The sequence below is a fragment of the Entelurus aequoreus genome, linkage group LG09 (genome assembly GCF_033978785.1).
Source record: "Entelurus aequoreus isolate RoL-2023_Sb linkage group LG09, RoL_Eaeq_v1.1, whole genome shotgun sequence".
Classification (NCBI taxonomy): Eukaryota; Metazoa; Chordata; class Actinopteri; order Syngnathiformes; family Syngnathidae; genus Entelurus; species Entelurus aequoreus.
The window spans coordinates 76,139,354-76,149,353 of NC_084739.1; the positions used below are offsets into that span (position 1 = coordinate 76,139,354).

At 40.3% G+C, this 10,000-nt stretch overlaps 1 protein-coding gene across 6 annotated transcripts in view; it reads left to right on the forward strand.

The window, feature by feature from the left end:
* The window catches only part of LOC133657757 (echinoderm microtubule-associated protein-like 6), a 52,029-nt gene that overhangs the window by 21,729 nt on the left and 20,300 nt on the right, over positions 1–10,000 (forward strand). For 4 of the 6 annotated variants that reach the window (XM_062059441.1, XM_062059437.1, XM_062059435.1 and 1 more), the window contains 10 exons: positions 1–17; positions 133–233; positions 2,361–2,563; positions 2,664–2,775; positions 2,957–3,084; positions 3,304–3,445; positions 7,387–7,539; positions 7,625–7,771; positions 7,832–7,920; positions 7,984–8,160. The exon at positions 1–17 is cut by the window's left edge and continues 77 nt beyond it. In XM_062059441.1, the coding sequence (XP_061915425.1) occupies positions 1–17; positions 133–233; positions 2,361–2,563; positions 2,664–2,775; positions 2,957–3,084; positions 3,304–3,445; positions 7,387–7,539; positions 7,625–7,771; positions 7,832–7,920; positions 7,984–8,160 (1,269 nt within the window). The remainder of the gene's footprint in view (positions 18–132; positions 234–2,360; positions 2,564–2,663; positions 2,776–2,956; positions 3,085–3,303; positions 3,446–7,386; positions 7,540–7,624; positions 7,772–7,831; positions 7,921–7,983; positions 8,161–10,000) is intronic. The other 2 variants (XM_062059438.1, XM_062059440.1) reach the window with 1 other exon arrangement.

Sequence of the window (10,000 nt, forward strand, 5' to 3'; positions counted from 1 at the left end):
AAAGTAGCCACTGCCAGGTGAGAACTACTATCAACCACTTGCACAGGTACTCTATAACACCTGCTCATCTGCATGTGTGTGTGTGTGTGTGTGTGTGTGTGTGTGTGTGTGTGTGTGTGTGTGTGCGTGTAGCGGCGACAAAGAGAAGATCTTTGTGCTGAAGTGTAACCCCCTGCTGATGGACAAGATGGTGACCGTGGGAATCAAACACATCAAGTTTTGGACACACGCAGGTCCGAGTTGTACCCGTGACGGTCCACGCCTACGTCACTTCCGCCAAACTTGTGTTACGGCCGTTATGTTTTTTTTGCTTTGTCTTCCAAAAAACCTAATGTCCGCAATATTTTTTATCTTGATAGATTGAAAATTAACACCAATGAGTTGACTGATGAACATTATCACATAATTTATTCAGAAAGTACAAATAACGACAAAGATAGAATACTATTTAAGTGTAAAAAAACCAACATTAATTTTTAAACAAAGAAAACAATCTGAAATTGTCTTTATTTTTAAGTTATCGCGCCATATTTTTACCAGTCTGGCCCACTTGGGAGTAGATTTTTCTCCATGTGGCCCTGGATCTAAAATTAGTTTTTTTTAGAAAAGAGTCAATCATTTGGGAATTTTTTGTTGTTTATAATTTTGATTAAAGTATTTATTTCGATACACTACGGATTTGTACAGCATTGATTCACAATGCTGACAATTTAAAAGTATAATTTTGGTTCGGCCGCTAAGTTCCAATAAGTGCCTCGTTTCAAAAACAAACAAATCAACATTAAAAAAAAAAAATGAGTATGTGGCGGCCCCATGTGTCATTAATTATAATGACAAGAGCGAAAAGGGTTGTAATTGTGGCGATAATACGCTCTCACCGGTCGAATCAGGTCATGTCTTGTTTACTTCCTGTTTTACGCTCTTATTTTGTTGCCACTTCCTTTCCTGTCTCTACTGGCCGGCGGTGCCTTGACCCCTGCTTCCACCTGATGGCCGGGAAGATGAGTTATTTTAGCGTGACATGCGAGACGGAAGGAAGTAAGGAAGCAAGTCGGGTTTTAACGTTCTGAGAATCTTGGAAGACTTGACAAAAAAAAGTTAGTTGGGTTCACACCCAAAATTGCTGAGAAAAGACTAAAAAATTGTTCCTAAAATGTTGCTAGTGTGTCTTGTTGTCCCAGCGGATCACCTGCCAAGCCAACACATACAGAAAAGGAAGTGGCAACAAAATAAGAGCGTAAAACAGGAAGTAAAAAAACTAATTCTACTGCTTGTTAATTTTTATATTCTTTACGACGGAGCTTCTGCGTCGTTTTGTATAAAGTCCAGGAAGTGACACACTTGCGGACAGATAGAGTAGAAACATCATAGACATCTTCTAAGGGTACGCAGCATGGAGCGCTACTGCCTACTGACGCTGACGAGACGCGGGGCCGCCATCTTGGAGTGGTAATCTGCTCCACTCAGTGCAATTCATTTGGCAGGAGCAATGAACTCTCAGCGCATTTAATTCATCTTACCTCACTGAATACCACTGATTTTCACGCGGTTTTTTGTCATACGTGTAGCTATGATAAAGGACACATGTTTTATTATTCATAGTTTGCTTAACAGTAATAGAATATTCTTATATGCTATAAGTGACCAGACGTCCGAGATCAAAACTGGGAATATAATCCCAGAGAAGGGGGGAAAAAAACAGTCAGCTATTTTTAAATTGAAGAAACAATATGATTAGGTTATATATACATGCGTATATCCTACATAAACACACTATATATCTTAGGGACCTACAGACTGTATCTCTGTTGCTGCAGCAGCAGAGAGTTTATTCTGTCTTGACACTTTGTATTGATATTTTGTATTACATTCTTCCCTTAAATGACAATGTTTACAGTGATTGTTTTATATGTATTTTTTTATGTATGTCGCTTTGGATAAAAGCGTCTGCCAAATACTTAAACATAAACATATATATTTAATTGACAAGCAATTCTATTATGGTCATACTCTTGTTTGCTAGCGGCTACAATTTCAGTACTATTGAAGATCTTTGCTCCTTCTCAACTCTGTGCTCATATTCTTTTCACAAAATACAACCAATAGTACGTTAATGTTAAATCTTACTTGTGAAAAGTAATCCCCCGATTCCTATTTTCAACAGTCCGCTCATTTGAGCAGGAAAACGCTGAACACTGTCTTTGTTTTCTACCTGTCAACTGTCAGTTTAGGCTGCTCGCCGGCTCCTCATCACCACTTCAAGATGGCGGCCGAATTTCTCGCGTCACAGCAGCCAGTGCTGTGTCTACTTATAAGATGTCTATGAGAAACATGACTTCCTTTCTCTCTCTGCCCACCAGGCGGCGGCCTGACCTCCAAGCGTGGTGCCTTCAGGAGCGTGGGACGTGCGGACACCATGATGTCGGCGTGTTACGGCCGCAGCGACGCGCTGGTCTTCTCCGGCGCCGCCACGGGAGACGTTTACGTCTGGAAAGAGGCGCTGCTGCTGAAGACCGTCAAGGCCCATGACGGACCGGTCTTTGCCATGTTCTCACTGGACAAGGTGGACACGCGTGTGTGTGTGTGTGTGTGTGTGTGTGTGTGTGTGTGTGTGTGTGTGTGTGTGTGTGTGTTAGCTGGACGCTAAAAGTGTGGCCTTTCAGGGCTTTGTGACAGGAGGGAAGGACGGCGTGGTGGAGCTGTGGGATGACATGTTTGACCGCTGCTTGAAGACCTACGCCATCAAGAGAGCTGCTCTGTCTGCAGGGTCCAAAGGTACACACACACACACACACACACACACACACACACACACACACACACACACACAAGTGTTGAGACGCAGCATGTGTGTGTGTGTGTGTGTGTGTGTGTGTGTGTGTGTGTGTGTGTGTGTGTGTGTGTGTGTGTGTGTGTGTGTGTGTGTGTGTGTGTGTGTGTGTGTGTGTGTGTGCAGGCCTGCTGTTGGAGGACAACCCGTCCATCAGGGCCATCACTTTGGGACACGGACACATCCTGGTGGGAACCAAAAACGGCGAAATTCTGGAGATTGACAAGACTGGACCCATGACTCTGCTGGTACAGGTGTGTGTGTGTGTGTGTGTGTGTGTGTGTGTGTGTGTGTGTGTGTGTGTGTGTGTGTGTGTGTGTGTGTGTGTGTGTGTGTGTGGTAGTGTGTGTGTGTGTGTGTTTTGGACACGTGTGGGATCTGCTTTAAACCTGTGTGTGTGTGTGTGTGTGTGTGTGTGTGTGTGTGTGTGTGTGTGTGTGTGTGTGTGTGTGTGTGTGTGTGTGTGCGTGCAGGGTCACATGGCAGGGGAGGTGTGGGGTCTCGCCCCTCATCCCCTCCTGGCCGTGTGCGCCACTGTCAGCGACGACCGAACTCTCAGACTGTGGGAGACATCGTCCACTCATCGCATGGTGGCTGTACGCAAACTGAAGAGAGGTCAGCGGGCACGTCATGTCTCATGTTAGGTTACATTTCAGGTTACATGTCATGTTACATCTCATGGTAAATGTTAGGTTACATGTTACGTTACATGTTAGGTTACATTCTGTGTCGCATGTTATGTTACATATTAGGTTACATATTGTGTTACATCTTATGTTACATCTTATGTTACATGTTATATTACATATTATGTTACACGTAATGTTACATGTTAGTTTACAGGTTAAGTTACATATGTTACATGTTATGTTACATATTATATGTTATGTTACATATTGTGGTACATATTATGTTGCATGTTAGGTTATATGTTATGTTACATGGTATGTTACATGTGAGGTTACATGTTACATGTAAGGTTACATCTTAGGTCACATGTTACATGTTGTGTAATGTATTAGGTTACATGTTGTGTTACATATTGTTACATGTTATGTTACATGTTGTTACAAGTTATGTTACATGTGAGGGTACATGTTATGTTACATGTTTGGTTACATTTTATGTTACATGTGAGGTCACATATCATGTTATGTTACATGTTCGGTTACATGCGAGGTCACATATCATGTTATGTTATATTTTATGTTAAATGTGAGGTCACATGTGAGGTCACATATCATGTTACATGTTATGCGTTACATGTTATGTTACATCTTATGTTACATGTGAGGTCACATATCATGTTACATGTTATGTTACATCTTATGTTACATGTTACGTTATATGTGAGGTCACATATGTTACTTGTGAGGTTAGATGTTCGGTTACATTTTATGTTACATGCTCGGTTACATGTGAGGTCAAATATGTTATATGTTATGTTACATGTGAGGTTACATCTTATGTTCCATGTTATATTACATGTGAGGTCACATATCATGTTACATGTTATGTGTTACATGTTATGTTCCATGTTATATTACATGTGAGGTCACATATCATGTTACATGTTATGTGTTACATGTTATGTTACATCTTATGTTACATGTGAGGTCACATATCATGTTACGTGTTACGTGTTATGTTACATCTTATGTTACATGTGAGGTCACATATCATGTTACATGTAATGTGTCACATGTTATGTTACAGCTTATGTTACTTTACATGTGAGGTCACATACCATGTCACATGGTATGTGTTACATGTTATGTTACATCCTATGTGTTACATGTTATGTTACATCTTATGTTACATGTGAGGTCACATATGTTACAATTTATGTTACAATTTATGTTACATGTTATGTTACATGTTATGTTACATATCATGTTACTTGTGAGGTGACATTTTATGTTACATGTGAGGTCACATATGTTACATGTGAGGTTACATGTGAGGTCACATATGTTACATGTTATGTTACTTGTGAGGTTACATTTTATGTTACATGTTTGGTTACATGTGAGGTCACATATGTTACATGTGAGGTTACATGTGAGGTCACATATGTTACATGTTATGTTACATGTGAGGTTATTTGTGAGGTCACATATGTTACATGTGAGGTTACATGTGAGGTCATATATGTTACATGTGAGGTCACATATGTTACATGTTATGTTACATGTGCGGTCACATATGTTACATGTGAGGTTACATGTGAGGTCACATATGTTACATGTGAGGTCACATATGTTACATGTTATGTTACATGTGAGGTCACATATGTTACATGTGAGGTTACATGTGAGGTCACATATGTTACATGTGAGGTCACATATGTTACATGTTATGTTACATGTGAGGTTACTTGTGAGGTCACATATGTTACATGTGAGGTTCCATGTGAGGTCATATATGTTACATGTGAGGTCACATATGTTACATGTTATGTTACATGTGAGGTTACTTGTGAGGTCACATATGTTACATGTGAGGTCACATATGTTACATGTGAGGTCTTATATGTTACATGTGAGGTCACATATGTTACATGTGAGGTTACATGTGAGGTCATATATGTTACATGTGAGGTCACATATGTTACATGTGAGGTCACATATGTTACATGTTGTGTAATGTATTAGGTTACATGTTGTGTTACATATTGTTACATGTTATGTTACATGTTGTTACAAGTTATGTTACATGTGAGGGTACATGTTATGTTACATGTTTGGTTACATTTTATGTTACATGTGAGGTCACATATCATGTTATGTTACATGTTCGGTTACATGCGAGGTCACATATCATGTTATGTTATATTTTATGTTAAATGTGAGGTCACATGTGAGGTCACATATCATGTTACATGTTATGCGTTACATGTTATGTTACATCTTATGTTACATGTGAGGTCACATATCATGTTACATGTTATGTTACATCTTATGTTACATGTTACGTTATATGTGAGGTCACATATGTTACTTGTGAGGTTAGATGTTCGGTTACATTTTATGTTACATGCTCGGTTACATGTGAGGTCAAATATGTTATATGTTATGTTACATGTGAGGTTACATCTTATGTTCCATGTTATATTACATGTGAGGTCACATATCATGTTACATGTTATGTGTTACATGTTATGTTCCATGTTATATTACATGTGAGGTCACATATCATGTTACATGTTATGTGTTACATGTTATGTTACATCTTATGTTACATGTGAGGTCACATATCATGTTACGTGTTACGTGTTATGTTACATCTTATGTTACATGTGAGGTCACATATCATGTTACATGTAATGTGTCACATGTTATGTTACAGCTTATGTTACTTTACATGTGAGGTCACATACCATGTCACATGGTATGTGTTACATGTTATGTTACATCCTATGTGTTACATGTTATGTTACATCTTATGTTACATGTGAGGTCACATATGTTACAATTTATGTTACAATTTATGTTACATGTTATGTTACATATCATGTTACTTGTGAGGTGACATTTTATGTTACATGTGAGGTCACATATGTTACATGTGAGGTTTCATGTGAGGTCACATATGTTACATGTTATGTTACTTGTGAGGTTACATTTTATGTTACATGTTTGGTTACATGTGAGGTCACATATGTTACATGTGAGGTTACATGTGAGGTCACATATGTTACATGTTATGTTACATGTGAGGTTATTTGTGAGGTCACATATGTTACATGTGAGGTTACATGTGAGGTCATATATGTTACATGTGAGGTCACATATGTTACATGTTATGTTACATGTGCGGTCACATATGTTACATGTGAGGTTACATGTGAGGTCACATATGTTACATGTGAGGTCACATATGTTACATGTTATGTTACATGTGAGGTCACATATGTTACATGTGAGGTTACATGTGAGGTCACATATGTTACATGTGAGGTCACATATGTTACATGTTATGTTACATGTGAGGTTACTTGTGAGGTCACATATGTTACATGTGAGGTTCCATGTGAGGTCATATATGTTACATGTGAGGTCACATATGTTACATGTTATGTTACATGTGAGGTTACTTGTGAGGTCACATATGTTACATGTGAGGTCACATATGTTACATGTGAGGTCTTATATGTTACATGTGAGGTCACATATGTTACATGTGAGGTTACATGTGAGGTCATATATGTTACATGTGAGGTCACATATGTTACATGTGAGGTCACATATGTTACATGTTATGTTACATGTGAGGTTACTTGTGAGGTCACATATGTTACATGTGAGGTTACATGTGAGGTCATATATGTTACATGTGAGGTCACATATGTTACATGTTATGTTACATGTGAGGTTACTTGTGAGGTCACATATGTTACATGTGAGGTCACATATGTTACATGTGAGGTCATATATGTTACATGTGAGGTCACATATGTTACATGTGAGGTTACATGTGAGGTCACATCTGTTACATGTGAGGTCAAATATGTTACATGTGAGGTTACTTGTCGTAAGGTTATTTTTGTGTCGCAGGCAGTCGTTGCTGTGCCTTCTCCCCTGATGGCAAAGTGTTGGCGGTGGGTCTGAGTGATGGTGGCGTGTTGGTGGTGAACGCCGACACGCTGGAGGACGTCCTCAGCTTCCATCATCGCAGAGACGCCATCTCTGACATCCGCTTCAGTCCAGGTACACACACCTTTTTGTCAGACAATATCAATAGTGGCGCCCTCTGGTGGCTGAAGTTCCTCCATGTTTATGGGCGTGGCCTAAGCTGGCTGTGTTGCAGACTCGGCTAAATACCTGGCGGTGGCGTCACATGACAGCTACGTGGACATCTACAACATGGCGAGCAGCAAGAGAGTGGGCGTGTGCAAGGGGGCGTCCACCTACGTCACGCACGTGGACTGGGACACGCGAGGTAACGCCCACTTCCTGTCCTCTTTGCATGTTGGAGGTGATGTCACACGTGCGCCCGCAGGTAAGCTGCTGCAGGTGAACACGGGCGCCAAGGAGCAGCTTTTCTTCGAAGCGCCACGGGGAAGACGTCAGCTCATCAAACACTCGCAGGTCGGTGGGCGCCAACATGGCGTCACACGCCGCCTCAGCTGATCATGTGCTCTTGGCGTGCAGCTGGAGCGACTCCACTGGCACACCTGGACCTGCGTGCTGGGAGACACCTGTGAGGGCATCTGGCCCACCCACAGTGACATCACCGACGTCAACGCCACCTCCCTCACACGCGACCGCACGCTGCTCGCCACCGGGGACGACTTTGGCTTCCTCAAAGTCTTCAGCTACCCTGTCACTGTACGACACACACACACACACACACACACTTACACTCATGCACACACACATACACGCATGCAAACACATGCACACACACACGAATACACACACATGCACACACACTTACACGCATGCACACACACATACACGCATGCAAACACATGCACACACACACGAATACACACACATGCACACACACATTAATACATGCACACATTAAAACACGCACACACACACATTAATACACACACACACAATAATAAACACGCACACATTATCACACGCACTAATACACACACACACATGAATACACACATACACATTACTACACACACACACACACACACATTAATACACACCCACATATACAAACATACGCACACACACATACACATTAATACACACACGTGCACACATGCACGTACGCACACGTACACTTCATACACGCGCGCACAAATTAATAGATTCACACACACACATTAATACACATATTCAAACACACATTAACACACACATTAATACACACACACATTAAAACACACACACATTAATACACACATTCATGCAATAACATACACACACTAATACACACCCTCACACATTAGAACACGCACATTCACACACGCACACATTCACATTATTACACTTACACACATTAACACACATTAATAGACGCACGCATTAATACACGCTCACTAACACGCACGCACATTAACACACGCATTAATACACACACACACACACACACATTAAAACACATGCACACAATCACATTAATTCACATTAACACACATTAATACACTTACACATGAATACACGCACACATTAATACACGCACACATTAAAACACAAACACACACATGCATACACACACACACATTCACACACGTAATTAATACACACACATTAAAACACACACATTAATACTCACACACACACACATTAATCCACGCGCACACACATTAAAACACTTTCACACATATGCATACACACATGCACACATTAACTCACATTAATACACGCACACACATTAAAACACACGCACACTCACACACACACAAATTCACCTTAATTCACATTCACACACATTAATACACATACACTTGAATACACACTCACATTACCACGCACACACATTAACACACATTAAAACACACACACACACATGCATACATACACGCACACATTCACACACATTTAATTCACACACACGCACACATTAAAACACACACATTAATACTCATGCACACATTATTACTCATACACTTTAAAACACACGCACACACACGCATACACACACATTAATACCCACACGCGCACACATTAAAACACACATTAATACACGCGCACACACATTAAAAGACTTTCAAACACACACACATTTTAAAACACATGCACAATCACACACACACACATTCACATTAATTCACATTCACACATATTAACACACATTAATACACACACATGAATACACGCGCACATTACCATACACACACACACACATACACACAATACACACACACGCACACAGTAAAACACTCTCATTAATACTCACACAAACATTAAAACACACACGCATAAACACACACATTAATACCCACACACGCACACAAACACACGTTAATACATGCGCACACACATTAAAACACTTTCACACACACGCATACACACACCCACACTTTAACACACATTAATACACACACACGTACACATTAATACTCACACACACATTAAAACACACACGCATACACACACACACACACACGAACACACGTTAATACATGCGCACACACATTAAAACACTTTCACACACACGCGTACACACAACCACACATTAACACACATTAATACACACACA